The sequence below is a fragment of the Sinocyclocheilus grahami genome, unplaced genomic scaffold (genome assembly GCF_001515645.1).
Source record: "Sinocyclocheilus grahami isolate Dianchi unplaced genomic scaffold, SAMN03320097.WGS_v1.1 scaffold33.1, whole genome shotgun sequence".
NCBI classification, from domain to species: domain Eukaryota; kingdom Metazoa; phylum Chordata; class Actinopteri; order Cypriniformes; family Cyprinidae; genus Sinocyclocheilus; species Sinocyclocheilus grahami.
This window is the reverse complement of record NW_015505212.1, coordinates 436208-456168: the sequence shown is the minus strand read 5'-3', so window position 1 is coordinate 456168 and position 19961 is coordinate 436208. Positions and strand designations below refer to the sequence as shown.

The 19961-nt window shown below is 39.5% G+C and overlaps 1 protein-coding gene across 1 annotated transcript in view; it reads right to left on the bottom strand.

Moving 5' to 3' along the window:
- The window catches only part of LOC107581052 (diacylglycerol kinase iota-like), a 42760-nt gene that overhangs the window by 21134 nt on the left and 1665 nt on the right, over nt 1-19961 (bottom strand). Inside the window, exons 2-4 of the mRNA XM_016266632.1 lie at nt 4177-4285; nt 1889-1984; nt 1384-1458 (exon numbers count right to left, since the gene is read on the bottom strand). Coding sequence (XP_016122118.1) covers nt 1384-1458; nt 1889-1984; nt 4177-4285 — 280 coding nt within the window. The remainder of the gene's footprint in view (nt 1-1383; nt 1459-1888; nt 1985-4176; nt 4286-19961) is intronic.

Genomic DNA, 19961 nt, shown 5'->3' with positions numbered 1-19961 from the left:
TATGGATCCGCACGTCTCATGTCTTGTCAGCCCCATTACAGACGTTTGTGAATTCTTTGTGTGCTTTGTGTCTGCCAGGGAGGCTGCCCCTTCTGATTCTGTTTGCCGTTCATCGACCTACGCTAGCCCTAGGACTATCCTTGTGTTTTGCTCGCCATATACCTGTTTGCCACTGTTTGACCCTGCTTGTTTTATGACCACGTCTCTGTCTTCTCCAAATAAAAAGCCTGCATATGGATCCGCACTTCTCACGTCTTGTCAGCCCCGCAACAATTATATTATATTATATTATTAATATAATACAATTTAAATGTGAAATGCACATCCATACTATATTATTATTACTACTGTTGATTGTTTAAAAAATTTAAAAACTAAAAAGAAAAAAAAATTCTAAACTATTAAATAATTCAAAATAATTTCTAATATATTGAGTTTATTAAACTATCCAAAAACAGACATAACTACATTATTATTAAAATATAAAGCATTTTTAATTACATTTCCAGCAAGAAAATATACATTGTAATATATACTGTTAGCTTGATATTTCATGTTGTCTTTTCATGCAATTTCACTGATAAACAAATAAATAGATCTATTACAATATATTGTATTATAGTACAATATTACAATGTGAAATATTTATACTATATTATTTTTTGTTTTAAATACAAATAATAAAACTAGTCATCTCTGAACTATTAAATAATTAAAATAATTTTTTACATTGAATTTAATTTAAAAAAATTATCAAAAACAGACATTACAATAGTTAGTAAAATTTCAGCATGACAATATATACTGTGATATACAGTTAACTTGATATTCTTTCATGCAACTGCACTGAGAAATAGAACAAACTTTTATATTATATAACATTATATTATATTAATAGTGTGTATTCATGTTACATACATTAAAATTAATATCAAATGTGATATAATAATATAGAAATATATGCAATGTGAATATCTATCTATCTATATATATATGATTATATTTTCATTTATTTTTAATTAAAAACATAATCTCTAATTACCTAATATACATAAACTATCAAAAAAACAGACATTACAACATAGTAAAACATTCATAAAATGTCCAGCAAGACACTATATATTGTGATATATACCGTTACCTTGATATTCTTTCACATCTATTCACCCAATTGCACTGATAACTATATTTGAATACCGCAACAGCAGGAACCCACAACTCCTGATCCTAAAAACCATAACCGCAATACCTAGATTATACCATCTCATCCTATTTCATCATCCTCCTGATGTCTATTTGAAGAGACAAACGTCAGCGTTCATCTGTTGAGGGCATATTGATGACGTGCATGAGAATTAAACAGATATTTCTGCCTCCGCTCACCTTGTCCAGCTCCTCGATACACGCCGTGTGGACCACGATCTTACAGGCTGCACACTTCCTCCGGGGAGCCGACTTCTTAAAGAGAACCGAACAGCACAAACACACAGAAATTTGTCATAGAGCAAGAGCACACATCTACGATCCATCTTATAATTCAATTGTAAGAGAAATATGCTCTCATCTTCAGCAGTAAAAAGCTTCCTCTGAGGCAAGGAATGATTTTGCCAACTCCTTGAAGTGGCAATAATAGAGTTGCCACGGCTCTTGAAAACATCAGAGCATGGCGCCGCGCTTTCACAAAAGCCTAACAAAATCCTTTTACCTGCTGTACATTCTCAGACTAATAGCTGCCTCTTCCTTTCAATACACACCAGCCTCACATTATCTCATGAAAGAAAATATCACTGCTAAAACACTCTAATGACACTCGTCTCTGCCTTCAGCTCGCCAAGCAAATACAGACTTCTCTCGTCCGTTTGAACCTGTTTAAACACATTATACTCACTGCAATCTTGACCACGCACGTCTCTTCGCCCAGGTAACAGAGATCGCCGGAGCAATTCGTCTCCAGCCACAGGTGGTCACCGTTCACTGCATTCTCCTGCGCATAAGGAGATCAAATCAAATGTTTTGTGGCTTTTAATCCATGTTTACGTCTCATTTGGAAGGCTGTTCTCTCTGGAGGTCACATTCGTATCATTTCAGAAAAGCAACCATTATAAAACTTACTGTTATTCCTTGTGAGGCATAAATGAATGCAATTTCTTTCTTACTTTGGACTCTAATGGTTACTTTTCTGAGTGTCAATGACATATGCAGCAGACAAATGTGAGAACACAATCTAAAAACGAGACAGTCCATGTCTGCTACCTTTGAAGCTAATGTCTATATGCTATTACTCATAAACACTCACAAAATTAGTATCTATGCTCATTTAAAAGTAAATTTTACGCTGTCAGGAAAACAAAATCAAAAGTATTGATCAAATTCTCTCTAGAATGAAAAAAAATCCCCTTATGCTAACTGATTAGCATGTAGCAAATCATTATTAAACTAAACTGAATCAACACTAAATTGACTTTAGTTAAATAAAGACACTATTTTCTGTAGAAATGCTTTATAGTCTGAAAAAAAAATGTGTTGAATTTTCATTCCGAAATTGCTAGTAAATTTCACAGTTCATTACAAAGAAACAGAATTAAACATAAAATTTTAAAGTAGAAAGAGACATTTTCTTGTAAAATTTACTCCAACAGTATTTGTTTTACTTGCAACTTCAAAAAAATCTGAGTTCACTTCATGAACTTTTCAACATGTACTCATTACTGAACTAAATTGAACTCAACAGAATTGAATAATGACATAAGTCGAGGTTTATACACTACAGATCGATTCAAAGCAGCTTTTTTTAGAATACAAAGAACAGTATTATTCATATTTCAAAATCCTTCAATAATGCAACGGTATTCATTTCCTTCTTCAAAAATGTTGCAATATTAATACTGTTACTTTCTTGTTTTATTACTGTGAAGCTGCTTTGAATCGATCTGTACTTTATAAAACTTGACATAACCAATGTATAGGAGCATGTAACGCACATTCAAATCACACAAACTCTTAGTTCATATGGCAACAACACTGTTGTGTGAGGCTTCAATTAGCACTGACTCGCGCACACACTTAGCAGCTTTAGGAAGGCGTATTAATGTTTGATGGCTGCGCTGGTCACATCGGGAACTAGCGGGGAAGGAAAGGCCAGCAAAGACGCACAGGAAGTGTCCCGCTGGGCTCCGCCCCCTCAGCAGTCTCCATCTGTACACACAGCACCTGGATTAACGAGTCTCTCTATTGCCATGCCAACCGTCTTTGCGGGACCCACCCACGACTAACTGCGCCCACCAGTCTGAATGTGCTGATATGTGCAAAACTAATAATGCACAACCTTATTCTCAACACTAACATTAGCACTTTAGTCTGGGAATGTCTCATATTATACACAAAACTCACACTATATAAAAAATGATGAAACATTGTAAACTAGTGCAACCTGTGGTTAACTCATCACCATTATTTACTGCATTGCTATACTGTTGCTAAATAAAATAAAGTGACATCAAATATAAATATTACATGAAAAACAACTAACTGAATTAAATAAAGCTTACGCCGAAGTACTAAAATACTAAAACTATACAGAAATAATATATTAAAGCTAAATAGAAGCATTTTAAAAAAATAATAATGACAAAAGCTCAAAACAAAACTTAAACTGAAATTAAAATATAACAATAAAAGCTCATTTAAAACTGAATTAAGATATGTTGAAAAATGTAAGAAAGAAAATGTAAAGCAACTAACTGAAATAAAACACTATGCTAAAATGACAAAATAAAACTCAAATAAAACTAAATTAAAGCTAAACAGAAACATTTAAAAAGAAACAATAAATCTTATAAAAATGACAAGCACAACAAAACTACAAAATGTTTTAACTAAAATTAAAATGAAAGCTGCAAGTCAAGTTAAAATATTAATAATACTATATAAATATACTATAATAGTATATAAATAATACTAAAATAACACTGGTTCTGGATGGCTATTAGGTGGTCGTTAGGGTGTTTTAGGTGGTCGCTAGGTGGTTACTTAATAGTTCAAATCAAAAAGATTCATGTCTATATTGAAGTACCATATACCATCACAGCACTGCCACAGTAATCTTTTTCTATGGGAAAGCTGATAAGACACAGTTGGACAGACAATCGGAGTGAAAGACAGACGAGGAACACTTACGCTCCAGTCCACTGTGCTGCGAAGCTCCTTGGCTGGTCCATTGCTCAGGGCAGGGAAGGGACTGTGAGCAGGACCCAAATGCTGGAGGCCCGACCGTGAGATGGCTTTCCTGCGGAACAGAATGACCACAAATAGCTTCAGCCCAAGAGTAAACGCATTCAAGAGAAAATAATGAGACCTTGCTGAAATGAAGGTTTTGACATCTGGGCTAAAGCTCCTTGCTGCTGCACATAAAAGGACTAGTCACCGTGGAGCTAAAGCGGGGACACACTAAAAACACACACAACAGGAGACGGCCATCTACCTTGTGCCAGTATCAAAATGATCCAGACCAATCTGTTAACCAGTCTGCTTGGCCAGGAAGTTCCCATAATTCCCTGCATGCAAATAGAGCTTCTGCCTCATATGGTATGAAATAAGCAAAGAATGTTCTTAGACACAATGTGTGTATGTGTGCTTGTGTCACAGCAAGGGACTTGCATGATTCTGTATAGTGTGATCACTTCCTCTGTCTGTCATTCTTCCATAGATTTAGCCATCATCTCATGCCAGTATCACAGTTAGATCTACACAAACTTATATTCACACAATACAAAGAACAAAAAATAAATAAATACCCACACTGTCTGTACAAACACAGAGCACACTACAGCCAAAACATTTCTCAAGTACATTAACACCTGCATTTGCTACTGATATATCAAAGTGAACATGTAGCATGCAGGTTTCATATCTCCAGCTGTGTTATTTGCAAGTTGTGCATATTAAAGTGTGTAACTGAACTTGCTGAATCTCCAAGCTCCTTCCTCAAAAACTGCTGCCACCTGATCTTCCTCCAAAGAGCTCAGTATTTAACATAGTAAACACACAGCGCCATATGGTCGTCTCTTTTGAAGCGAAGGTTGAAAGTGACCCAACGCTGGGTGTATAATTTTATACACTCACGACACAAGCAACTGAGGCAGGGGGTGAAAAGAACAACGGATGAGGAAATGGTGGGCCGTACACCTGACACCATGCTGAAAGTTTCAAATCCTCGTCTAAAATTATCCCGTTCAGAAAGAACACGAGCGAGAGTCCAGTTACTAGCTCTTTTGTAAAGCGAGGCGGGGCCACGGGATCATGCACCTTTACCCTCCGAGCTAAAAATAGAGCCACTGGTGGATGACATGTGCGTTGGAAACATGCCACGAAATGTGGTGAAGGCCAGGAACATGACAACAAATACATAAACAATGTGTCATACATGCGTAGGCAAGCAAAATCTAAACCAGGTTCTCTTTAACATCTCAATCTGCTTCTACACTCTAAAAAATGCTGGGTTAAATACAACCCAGCGCTGGGTAAAATATGGACAAACTCAGCGATTGGGTTGTTTTGACCCAGCAGTTGGATTACTGCACAGAAGGTTGGGTTAAACATTGAACCCAACTGTTGGTTGAAAACAACCCAATTGCTGGGTTTGTCCATATTTTACCCAGTGCTGGGTTGTATTTAACCCAGCATTTTTTAGAGTGTAGACACCAATGTGCTAAAATGGAGATGAAACAAGATTTAAGAGAAAAATGATCTAACATCGTCTCTAGGGTTTCATAATAGATCTCACCAATGACCTTCTCTTCAAACAAAGTTGACACTTAAGTAAAACAAATTTGATGACACATGCATCGGAAAAAGGCCATTCTTGACAAAATGCTGTGAAGGAAACATGCAACATGAGGAGCTGAGTAAGAAAGCTTTCGTTAGAAAACTTCCTGAATACTAAATCATTAGTGTCAAATCCACAGGCTGATATAGAGACAGCGGAAAGGGTTGAGACCTCCATGTCTTCTTTCCCATTGCAGTCAGATAAATGAGTAACGCATTTCTGTTTAATATTATTCCATGGCATTAAGCAAATCAATCAACGATGTCCACTGTTTAAGGACACCATACATTAGTGTGTATAATCAGTCCTGGGTAAACACTGTGTGATTTCGCAGACAGCAGAACATTTCACTAGAAAGTAATCAACTGAGTGCAGGCAGAATGGAACACGATTTGAGATAAAGGATATGCCACACGCCATCCAGCGCCGGGGGAAACAGACAGGAAGAGCAATCAGCGAGACTGCTATAATGGAATTAGTTCTACTAAAACCAGCTTTGACAGAGGTCTGGCTTCATTGAGAGATTGCAGAAGGATGATGTGCATGTTTGTGACATGTATCATCGGCCAGTATTAATTTGCCGTGCGAGTTCCTGTTTATCCAAGTAGCAGACATGAAGGGATGGACAGAAGGTTTACATGTGCGAATGCAGGGGATGCGTGTTCAATCTCCCTCCCACAACAGCCTGCGGTAATATCATATCTCCTGTGTAGTCATGGCAACAGTCCAACACACGCCACCGTTGGTGTATTTAAGTCTTAAATCTTGCTGTCAGCATCATAATCTCTGTCCCCGCTCCCAATTACGTTTTGTAGTTGTGTGCGGGATGAAAACTCCATCCACGCTTTAAGTCAGGTGTCAACCCACGTACACAGTTATGATATCATTTCTCTGCGCCGCCCACTCTCGATCTCAATAAGAAAAGTAAAAGAGTGAAGTTCTGCTTGGAGTTCGGCTGCTTAAAAGACATGCAGCAACACCTGGTCAAACTAGATTGCAAAGAGACCACAAAACTGTCACTAACCTGTAGCCGAGAAGCCTGTGGTACCAGGTCACCTTCCGCTTCCGCCCTTTCCCGCATACTCGCTTTTCCTCTACTGTCTTCTGGGCCCTGATCATCCTTCCATTTCTCCTTCTCAGCCTGTATCCTCCTTTCCTAACTTTCGGGGTGCTTCCTAACTCTTCTCCAGCAGCATCCAAAGTTGGGCAAGCAGACGGCTCACTTCCACCGCTGCAAGGTAGGCTGACATCACTGTTACACATGGCTGCCTGCTAGAGCCAGAGCATGCCTAACACACCCAATCGTGCAACCTCCTGCTGCCCGTGTAGCGCTGAGATCATCAGTCGTCAGATAGCTGAGACCTGATGGAGGATACCTGAGAACCCGGAGGCGTGTATAGGTGTCAGATCCTTTCCTGTCACCAGAGACAAGAATCTCTCACAATCATCATTGCCATCGTTACCCCCAGAGAACCAAACCACAAGGTCAGCCCCACGTCTAGCACTTCAAGCTATTTTAAGGTCCATTATGTAACACAAGTTGACCTTCTGCAAGACAATATATGGGCAACCTGTTACAAAGGGACACTTTATCCAGGGATATGTCAGTCTAGCAGAGTAGTTGACTGGCTCTCTTCTCTGCCCAGACTGATTGAGTCGCAATATAGTGACTCTAGAGGATGTGACTTCATTCGATGACCTCACACTCTGATGATGCAAAGCTTTTTGTGAGTAGTCTGATTATGTAAATTCAAATATTCGTGGATCGGTGTTCTTCAGTTAGTGCCTGGCAGGTGACGTACGCCAGCAAGTTCTTTCTTGATTTAACTAGTGATTATGAAAGAGTGAAAATGAGGCTGAAAGGGAATGATCCTTCTATGTCTTGACACAAGTGATGTCAACCAAGTAATGTGAAGACAATGAATGATCTGGACACAATCTGTTGGAATGTTCTGGCAGGAAGAGTCTCTGATCTTGTCACTCTCACTTTTTTTTCTTTCTTTCTTTTTTCTCTCTACTTCTGCTTCGCTCAATCCCTCCATGTAGCTCTCTAACTGGGTCAGTGTGCTCGCTGTGATTCTTCCTGCCCGTGGGCCCCTGGCGAACATGCACTTGAAGGACAGCTTCTCTGAGCCTTACCATTACTGACTTCCTCAAGGCTACTGGCGCTCCACAGCACAACCCTTCTTCTTCTCCTCATTCTCATCAGAGTAGAAAGTCCTTGACATGGACCTTTTTCTCATGCCTCCCTCTCACTCCAGAGATTAAGATCTAAGGCTCAGCACTGGGGGGGTGAAAAAACACAAGCGAGAGAAAGATGTGCTCAAGGTAAAAAGTAACAAAATCAACGCATACGCAGAGCTCCCGCGAGACCCCAAGTCTGAGAGGAATCTCAGGCAGATCAGTGATTAGCACTAATTCAATCTTTGTGCTTTTATCTGAAGCCAGCAGCGTCCCGATAACAACGTGAAGAACAGAACAACACCAGAGTGTATCAAGAGGCAATAAAGAGCATTCTAGATAAGAACATCACACAACACATTAACAGCACTTCATTTTTAGCCCACGTCTTGTTATCCGTTTATTGAATTACAGTAAGCAGGTGTCTCACAAGTCTTCTCATGTGACAGATTTTGGACATACATTACATATTCCCAGATGGATTCCTAATGTTTTTGTGGCTAACTTGTTTCTTGGTGGGTTCAAACCAGCAACCCTCTGGCTACAGCACACAGGAGTCCCACCAAGTGGAAAATAGTAACCAGAAGGTTGCAGATTGAGCCCAACAAGAAACAAATTATCGCCATTGTGCTCTTGAGGATTTTGTCCTTGAAACAGTGCGCTGCTAGTCGCTTTAAACAAAAGCATCTACTAATCCAGACCCTGCAAGCTACTTTGAATGCTTTGGCCGTTTACCCTGTCCCGAAGCAAGGATACCGTTTCTAAACCATTGCACTTACGCTAATGTTTCCTGAATAAATGTAGTCAGAGTATTAGTCACTCAGTTTATACGTATCGGGGCAGAATTACCTCAGGTTCCCTTTTTGTATGTGTGTGTCCGTGATGTTGTTGTTGTTGTGACTATGTGTTCATGTGTGTGCCGGACGGAGACACATTTCTCTCATTTGCCCTTGAGCTCTGTCACTGCAGCCTGACACACACCCACTGACAATGGCAGGAAAACTACACACAAACACACACATACATACGCAAACTCAGCACATACATCACACTTGTGACCGGATCATGGGGAAGAAATGGAAGTAAGAGGTAGGTGGACATATCCGTGGGCAGATCCAGTTATATATGGGTGTTTGGACACACTATGGACACATTTGGCTCGGTGGACCAAAAGTGAGAAAATAAACTCTTGTCAAACATACATACATACATCATATATATATATATATATATACAGTGGGTACGGAAAGTATTCAGACCCCCTTAAATTTTTCACTCTTTGTTATATTGCAGCCATTTGCTAAAATCATTTAAGTTAATTTTTTTTCCTCATTAATGTACACACAGCACACCATATTGACAGAAAAACACAGAATTGTTGACATTTTTGCAGATTTATTAAAAAAGAAAAACTGAAATATCACATGGTCCTAAGTATTCAGACCCTTTGCTCAGTATTTAGTAGAAGCACCCTTTTGATCTAATACAGTCATGAGTCTTTTTGGGAAAGATGCAACAAGTTTTTCACACCTGGATTTGGGGATCCTCTGCCATTCCTCCTTGCAGATCCTCTCCAGTTCTGTCAGGTTGGATGGTAAACGTTGGTGGACAGCCATTTTTAGGTCTCTCCAGAGATGCTCCATTGGGTTTAAGTCAGGGCTCTGGCTGGGCCATTCAAGAACAGTCACAGAGTTGTTGTGAAGCCACTCCTTCGTTATTTTAGCTGTGTGCTTAGGGTCATTGTCTTGTTGGAAGGTAAACCTTTGGCCCAGTCTGAGGTCCTGAGCACTCTGGAGAAGGTTTTCGTCTAGGATATCCCTGTACTTGGCCGCATTCATCTTTCCCTTGATTGCAACCAGTCGTCCTGTCCCTGCAGCTGAAAAACACCCCCACAGCATGATGCTGCCACCACCATGCTTCACTGTTGGGACTGTATTGGACAGGTGATGAGCAGTGCCTGGTTTTCTCCACACATACCGCTTAGAATTAAGGCCAAAAAGTTCTATCTTGGTCTCATCAGACCAGATAATCTTATTTCTCACCATCTTGGAGTCCTTCAGGTGTTTTTTCATGTGTCTTGCACTGAGGAGAGGTTTCCGTCGGGCCACTCTGCCATAAAGCCCCGACTGGTGGAGGGCTGCAGTGATGGTTGACTTTCTACAACTTTCTCCCATCTCCCGACTGCATCTCTGGCGCTCAGCCACAGTGATCTTTGGGTTCTTCTTTACCTCTCTCACCAAGGCTCTTCTCCCCCGATAGCTCAGTTTGGCTGGACGGCCAGCTCTAGGAAGGGTTCTGGTCGTCCCACACGTCTTCCATTTAAGGATTATGGAGGCCACTGTGCTCTTAGGAACCTTAAGTGCAGCAGAATTTTTTTGTAACCTTGGCCAGATCTGTGCCTTGCCACAATTCTGTGTCTGAGCTCTTCAGGCGGTTCCTTTGACCTCATGATTCTCATTTGTTCTGACATGCACTGTGAGCTGTAAGGTCTTATATAGACAGGTGTGTGGCTTTGCTAATCAAGTCCAATCAGTATAATCAAACACAGCTGGACTCGAATGAAGGTGTAGAACCATCTCAAGGCTGATCAGAAGAAATGGACAGCCCCTGAGTTAAATATATGAGTGTCACAGCAAAGGGTCTGAATACTTAGGACCATGTGATATTTCAGTTTTTCTTTTTTAATAAATCTGCAAAAATGTCAACAATTCTGTGTTTTTCTGTCAATATGGGGTGCTGTGTGTACATTAATGAGGAAAAAAAATTAACTTAAATGATTTTAGCAAATGGCTGCAATATAACAAAGAGTGAAAAATTTAAGGGGGTCTGAATACTTTCCGTACCCACTGTATATATATATATATATATGATGTATGTATGTATGTTTGACAAGAGTTTATTTTGTTTATGTTTGATAACATTCCATGGTGGCTCTTCACTGACACTGTAATCATAGTACAATTGGATGGCACTGGAATCTGCCCACTTCACATGCCATTTTCACACATACAGAACAAACTTTACTGCTATCCTTCTCGGGATGTCGCCTTTGCTCTTGAAAACCCAGATAACATCTGTGGTGGAGCTAATGATGGAAGAGCTCAGCAAGCCTGATTCACGGACAGATTTTATTTCAGCTAAATTAAGTCTGCGCCTTCTGATAACAGCATATATGCATGATACAAATCCAGACTAACGGTTCACTAGCAGAAGGTGTTTGTATCTGTGCATGTATGTGTGTAGTTGTGCCAGTGCCACTCATGGAAGGAGTAGCTTTCTAGCATTTTAAATCTTTAAATGCATTAGTTTGGTAATGCATTCATTGTGTAGTACCATATTCATTTATAGCATTTCAATAAATGCTCAACATGCACTTACTGTGAACTTATAAGTGTGCAACAGAACTCCTGTCCTGCTGGTTTAGTGGTCAGACAGGAAGCCTGGGCTTTTCCCGCTTGAACTCCCCAAACAACAGTGCTCAGATATTTATATCCATCACCACCCAGCCTCACACTGCGAAACACACTTTCCCTCCACAGTCCAGTGATGACTGTCAACCCTCACATGTCGTTCTGTCCGTCCTGTCTCTGCTCTGCCTAGCCTGCCTGAGAGAGGAACACATGAGGGACAGTAGAGTGTTTGTGTCCTTTCCTCATGGCGATGTGACAATCTGTTCCTCAATCCTTCTCTCGTTCCCTCTTTCCTTCCTCTTCTAAAGGGTATAAATATATAGGACATGTTTTTAAAGAACAATCCTCTTCAGTCTCTCTTTATCTTTCTCAACATCTTCTCAGGTCTTCAGCCTCTCACCTTCCTCCTTAACTCTCACTTTATCTTTGTCTTTTCTTTCTCTCTCTTTCCCTTTCTATCCGTACCCTTCTCCTTTTCCTTCTCGTCAGGGTCAAACTTCAGCGTCTCCCGGCAGACCAGCTGCTGTGGGCCACATGCACCTTGCCCTTCACCACATGACGGAGCAAAGACCCCCCCCCCCCTCCATTCATCTCCCTCCCCCTCGTCTTTTCTCCTCTCGTCTGATTATCTTATACAATTTTGCTTCTCAAGTATTTTTAAGAATGTTTGGATATTTCTACAGGAAAACAAGACAAAAATACTGATTAAGAGGGTGATTTTTTGCAGTGCAGCGGGTGCAGGGACCGTGGGCGGTCTGGCTTTGGCGAGTGCCGTTCACGCGGATCCAAGTGCTCCTAGGTAATCGCCTATCGCTCTATTCATTTCAGTCTCTCCTGCGTTCTGACACTTTCTCCTGTTAAAGATCCTCATGCGTAGCAACACCACACATTTTACATTCCTCCAGCTCACTGAAAGACTCAAGACGGCAAAAGAAAAATGTGATTTCTTAAAAAGAACTGAAGCAATTCAGTCACTCAATTGACTGAAGATATAAAAGTTAACTAGATTGTTTACATTTTCTGAAGAAAATATTAAGTGGTGCTTGATTGTGCAAAACTTGGTGACATTGACTATACTATGATGTCTGAGTGTTCTGGTACCAAGTTGCTGTTGCTGCTAAGATGTTCTAGGTGGTTGCTCGGGCATTATTTGGGTGTTCTGGGTGGTTGCTAGGGCATTTTCAGTAGCATGGCTACGCTGTTGCTATGACGTGTTTATATGCTGTTGCTATAGTGTTTGGAGTTGTTTTTAGCTTTTATATTGTTGCTATGCAGTTGCTAGGGTGTTCTGGGTGATATTGCTATGCAGATTATATTACACATTGCTATGCAGTTGCATAGTATTTTGAGTGTTTTTATGTCATTTCTATGCAGTTACTATGCCATGTCACCTTGTGTCACATTTCTATGATGTTTTAAATGGCTTTTATCTTGTTGTTATGCGGTTGCTAGGGTGGTTGCTTACTGGGACAGTCATACCAGCTCACCCACAAGTCTGTTCTCTAGATATTGGCTTGGTTCCCTCTTTCAATGCAAGTCTATGGGACTTTTTTGCTCGATTATCATCCGCCAGGCTATTTTACAAGTATGATCCGTTATAAAAGTCACAGAACACTCAATAAACGGCACAACCTGAGATATCATTCATGTCTGTAGCACGAACAGTGTACCAAATGTCTAATTCTTATGGTTAGAAGTTTGTTAAAATCATATGTGAACAATAGCAATAGCGATGCTAGTCTTAAACACAAACAGCTTCTGCTGATAAATGGTTTCATTATCTTTTAAAGCATAGCATCTTACATCAAAGTAAATCCTTCCGGGGAAACCATATGGATGGCAGCTCTTTATTAACGCTGTAAATAACAGTGATTTCTCCTCTGATGCTGGCATTCAATGCAGACACAATAATACTGTGTTATGTGCATAGTTTGCTCTTGCATGTAAAATTTGTTATTTCAATTGCTTTGCGGTGCAACCGAAACAGCTATGACACATTTCCCGGTGTTTGAGGGAGAGGTCCAGACCCCCTGCAGTTTCTGTGCCCTTCCCTTGACTGTCTGTGACCTGACACACACACACACACACACACAGTCTTTTGGCCAACAACAATCACAGGAAACCAAGTCAGGTCGTCCCCTCAGAGTTTAGTAACAACAACATCACATATAGTATGGCTGAGTGATATAGCTAAAAAAAATTTTGTCATTGTAAATATAATATATATTACCCAGTCCTAATACATAATGCACATATATTTTTTTGCTGGAGGAGGTGTTTGAATGCTCTGCACTGCATGCAATGTTCTCTAAAGTTATAGATATACACTAACGTGACAATCCGGCATCGTGCGCGCTCAGGGGCTCCGTGAGTGGGAGCGTGTGGGATCGGACTGTGTAATTACATATAACTGTGACTGTGATGCTTTTGTGTGAGTGTGTGTGTGAGATTAAGAGCATCGTTGGGAGAGTATGTGGGAGTGATGGATCCCACTCCTGCCTGTATATAAACCTCCTCTCGCTCTTTCTTCTATCTGTTCTCCTCCTCTGGCTGCTGAAACCTTCATAATTAACCTCTGTGTTTGGTGCAGGGTGCGGGGGTGGCATCGGAAGCACGTATCTCTCCCCTATCTGACCCATCCATCTGCTGAAAATAGCCCTGCCATCAAGAGCAAAACTCTGAGATGGACTCCGGCGGACAACACACCTACACGAGTGTGTAGAAACTGCTCGGGCCAGAATAGGAGTCCCAAAAATCTACTTTATACTAACATCTCCAGAAGACCGGGTTTAATTACTGTCATTTTCAAATGACAATCCCTACAGGTGTCTTGAGCTCAGACTTTTGATTATCAGACCAAAGTCTGATCTACTTCGCAGATTAGTAAGGAAGTGAATGCAGATTAACAGGTAAAATGATCAACCGCAGCTTGCTTTGTTTATATGAGGTTTAGTGCTAGTTAATCTAAAATTAAACTCTTAAAGCTGACTATATAAAGCGCTAGGTTTTTTTTATGGGGGAAAAACCTTTTAACTCAACACCCTAAAATCCTAAAAATGCAAGACACACACACACACACACACACATTACAACACGGTCCAAAAAAAAAAATCTGAATTTAAATAATAATAAAAAAAGGGGGTTGGATTTAAATTTTGAATTTAAATACTTAATTATATAACTATAACATCAATATTGAAATATTGAGGTCCAGGTTGCTTAATTGAGACCTGGAGAGAGACAGGCAAGCTATAATAAATAATAATATTTTGTTTTTTGTTTTTTACTTGACACCCTAAAATCCTAAAGTGCAAAACAAACAAACAACTGGTCAAAGAAAAAAGTCAGAAAAAGTGTAATGTGTATTTAAACTTTGAATTTAAATATAGAATTCAAATATGCAACTTTTCAGAAATGGTTTTGTATTCTGCAAACTGTCTAACAGCTAATGCTAAAACTACTGTATAAAAAAAATCTAGACAATCTAGAAAAACTCAGTCCACTAGTCATTTGTGGACAATTAATCAACTCTTCTGATTCATCTCTACTCTATGACTGACATCCAAAACCACAGGTTTTGAATTGAAAATTAACGCTTGACATCCTAAACCACATGAAACGTAAATAAACATCTATTACCACTGTCAAAAACACATTCAGGACCTGAGGAAAAATAAATAAATAAATAAAAACAATGTTTATGTGGGCTGAATTTAACTTTAAAGAATGGGCGGGTTGAATTTGAATTAAATTAAAGCATTGCATTGCTAAAGCATTGCACAATAAATAAAGCACTAATGCTAAACCTAGAACTAGTGTTAAACCTATAAAAACAAGAAAAAAAATCTAGATAACCTAGAAAAACTCAGTGGACTAGTCAGTTGTGGGTGGACTAATGTCCGTAACCACATTTTGAACTGAAAATTAACCCTCGACATCCTAAACCACATGAAATGTAAATAATCATCTATCATTCATGTCAAATAAACCCATCCACGACCTGCAGCTCACCAAGTTTTCTTTAGTACAATATGTAGTTGTTATCCATGACCTGTGCCTCTCAAATACGCCATTCAATCCCTGCACGTCCCAAAAAGCCTCTGAACACAGAGTAATGCTGGCAGATGGCTCTCCTGGTAATGATCAGGTAAATGTTGTGTTGTGTTGAAAAGAGCAGTCTGAATGCAACACTAATGTGTGTCAGGACCCTGAATCCTCCATTAGTGTGGTAAAAGTGGGACGGATTTCCTACGTACCGCCTCTTGGAGGGCTTCGGGGACGTGAGGGGCCTCCAGGTTTTTCTTTTCCACCTGAAGTCCTGGCTGCCTAATTGAATGAATCATTTGCTAAATGAGGGCTGGGCTGCTTTAACCCTGTGCTATCAGGGTATAACGGGCTGAACCCATCCACACACACACGCACACACACACACAACCTCCCAGACCACAGCTGGAGAGCGATAGAGGCGAGCTATAGTAATTAGTGAGCGCATTACACAGAGAAAGAGACCAGGAGAGAGACAGAAAGGGAGAATTGTGCTGAAAAGATAATGTGTGCAGAGCGAATGCAAATGAGCTGCACATGTGTACAACCTTATCCAGCCTGAGAAATAAATGATACACTTCAGATCTCTTCTGCATCTTTTCATTTATTGCTTCTATTAAAGGCAGAACTGCACTACAGTTCAGCAGGTAGGATTAACACACCAATTTTACTGCTCCAGCAATCAGTTAAATTACTCCATGTCAGGATTCAGATCATGAATAAAACTCAGTCCTGTCACATCATCGGCTAAAAAAGCCACCCAGTAATCCCAGTACAGCCTGTATATATGCAGGAGCCTGTGTACAGAGACACCATGTCCTCTCTACTCCATTTAACACATTCACCATGTTTACATATGCAGAGTTCTGGAGTTTTCCCTAAAATCAACACAAATGGGCAAAACCACATTAGATTTCTGGTCTTAGAATATATATAAATCATGATTTCTCTGCTATTTTTGCGCAATCAAACCAAGAATGATTTAACAAAAACACTACAGCTCGAATGGCGACAGAAATTACAGACCTTTGTCCACTTGCATTTTGTCCTTCATCTATGTTCAAGAGCACATTCTGGACAGCAAAGACAACAGGAAATTAACACAAACCATATATACATTCTTAACAAATATCCCTTATGATATTGCACACAATTAATTTGATTCAAAGCAATAAAATGTTACTTTGCACATCTAAATGCAATAACATTTTTGGCATCTAAACGCAATACAATTTTTCTTTGCATCTAAATGCAATAACGTGTCTAAATGGAATAAAAAAAATTTGCATCTAAATGCAACATTATTTGTTGCATCTATATGCAATAACTATTTTTTTCTCAAAAAAAAAAAAAATTTCTGATGTAAAAATATTAACAATATAACCAATAACATCTTGTTAGGTTAGAACACTTGTCCTATATACGCTCAAAAGTTTGTTAAATGAGTTGCGAGTGCATTAAAAGAGACACAATTATTAACACGATGAGTAAGTGATGCAACAAACCAAAGCCTGTCCATACGGCAAAATCACGCCTACGACAGTTAAAACCACATTTCATTCTCTCGTTTGATGCTCCACCAAAACACATTGACGGCAGCTGCCGTAGCATGTTTTATAAAAGACCAGCGAGCCTGTTTGAGCCATCAGTGTCAGAGAGAATTAGAGTGGTGAGATAGTGTTAACTCCCTGCTGAAGTGGGCGAAGACGAATGAAGAGACAGAGGGGGAGATGAAGTCTCTCACACCTCCAGTGTGTTGGTTGTCTGCAGGTGCTTCTCTGCCAGAACGACTGAGTCACGTAGAGGAACAACAGGAGACAGCACAGACGGACAACTTGTAGGAAAATGAATGGAAGAAACAGCATACAACATTCTCAAACTAAGAACTAAGACTTGTAAACATGTACTATGTTTATTTGTGGGCATTAAAAGTCCTTTAAGTTATCATTTGGCTCTTAAATCAGTGGAAATGCAGTTCGGGCCTACTACAAAACAAAAGCCTGGGACTAAGTTTTTGCTTTGACCCCTGATGAGGCGCAGATCAACCGGAAGCTTCACCGAACAGTACAGCCGAGGAAAAGCCTCTTACACTCACATACCGAATAAGGAAAAGCTTCAAAAGCCCAATCCTCAGACTGTAATACAAACCCCGGCCGCAGCGGAAAAAAGCAAAAAGACTGGCTTTATCGGCGTTAAGCCGCCCGGTTTGCGCACAGCCATCTTCAGGAGAGATTATGACCATTTATGTAAAATTCTTATTCGCGTCAGCCATCAGGATCTACTGAGTGCTCCTGGGTTTTGCATTTTGCAGGAAATGAGACAAGACAAGCCCTCTTGTATGCACCTATGCATACAGTGTGATTAAACACATCAGCTGGACTTACAAAAGGACAACTGCGGGTCCAGAAAAGGTTTGTGCACATTTAGTCACTGATGGAACGACTACAGACCACGCATTTTTTCTTGCGCACCAATGTTTACAGTAGGTGTGGCGGCCATTTCACACTCTGATTCAGTGACAGCTAGAAATGAGAATTATAAAAAATAATAATAATAACAGCACGCTAAACTGACTGTGAAGGGTACGTCCTAATTGGGCAAAGCGTCTACAGTCTTCAGCCAAACGCACGAAGCAAAGTGCCAAACAGGAGGAGGACTGGCACAACTTGACAGATGACTAAATGCACCAGGGCACTTATTAAAGTTTCACTGATAAAGCACAACACTTGTATGTGATCAAATATTAAACCCATTCCCATCTATTCTGCAGCATCACTGGTGGCACAACGCATCACTTCCTGGTAATATGCTTCCTCGATGTGCTGACTGAATGTTCTGGATTCAAAATGCATGAACAAACTGACCCTATTTACACATTCCTAGTCTTGCACGTTACTATGAGAAAAAAATTCTTCAAAATGTGATTTTTTTCCCCGTTTCTATCCACCTGCCATATAAATCAGTAGTTCAAATCCAATCAAAACACATTATTTTCCTCAATTAATATAATTTTTCATTACATTTCAGATGTAAATTAATTCTTCCCACACATGATCATGATTGGTCAATCTATTTAGAATGGTAAATTAATGAAGTAGCCGTTCACCATTTGCAGAAGCTCGGCAAACATGGCAACAAGTTTTTTGCAGGCCAACTCTGTGATACTGAGCAGACCGCAATAAATATGCATGTTTCACTTTTCAGCAGCCTGGCGGAGTGAAAATGTGTCAAGCATGTATAAATCTACAATCGAGGCTGTGATCGGGACACTTAAAAATGCATGAGTTCTTTTTTATGTTCCACTGTCTGCTGCTGCACTCCTAGAGCGTCCTGGAGAGAGAGAGAGAGAGAGAGAGAGAGGACACAAGAGCCTCTTTATAAGCCGAACATGATTCACTAGATAACAAAAAAACTGATATGAGTGCTATTCCTATATTTCAGGAGAGTATGTAGAAGAATAATGTGGCTCTGTTCCAAATCCTAGTGAGCTGCCTACCTAGGCAGCATTTTAAGACATCAGATATGCTTCTGTTGCAAAGCCTGTTCCAAAAGATAGCAGCATGATTATTATGCTGATTGAGCTGCGTAAATATAAGACAACGTTTTTGGCACAGAACTATGTTTTGCGACAAGCCCAGTGAAACAGATGACTGATGAAGTAAGAGAAATTATAAATATGCTTAAAATAATTATGTTACAAATTAATTATGTTATTCAAAAAATATATATATAAAAATAAAGATATATACTATTTTACACAACATTTACGGATGTTATATATTTTTTTGTGCATTTGATTATCGTGTAAATCAATTAAAATCACACTGAAATCAAATGTGAGTTCAGTTTCCTTTGCTTTTCATGTGAGGAACGCTATTTGCACTAATTCTTAAAACAAACAAAAAAAAAAGCATTAAATTCAAATATATAAAATAAAAATATATATTATTTTACACAACATTTATGGGTGCTATATATTTTTTTTAATGTGTATTTGAGTATCATGGAAATCAATTGTGAGTTGAGTTTTATATATAATATATATATATTATTTTACCAAATATTTGTGGGTGGCTGCATATATTTTTGTGTATTTGAGTATCATGGAAATCCTGTGCATTTCATTTGAGGAATGCTTCTTACTGTCTATATAGAGCGCTCTGAATCAATCATTTATAAGGTGTCATTACAGTTAGGATGTTGCCTATGCAGACAGTAAACCCCAAGGCAGCTCACTAGATTTTGGAACAGTGTTCCTGTTTTTGTCTTTGGCAAATTCAAAGCTTCCATTTTTAGACGCTTTGCTTAAAAAAGCCGAACAAGACACTTTTTTTATCTAAGATGCTTCGCATTTTAGGCCCTGCTGGCTTGTGTTTGTTTGTTTTACTGATGGTGTGGTTGGGTTTCATGGGACTTATTGACGTCTTATCTGAATTGGAGATGGATATAGATCGCTCCTATGAAAGAGAGGACACCTTTGATCATTTCTTCAGAGACTGGCC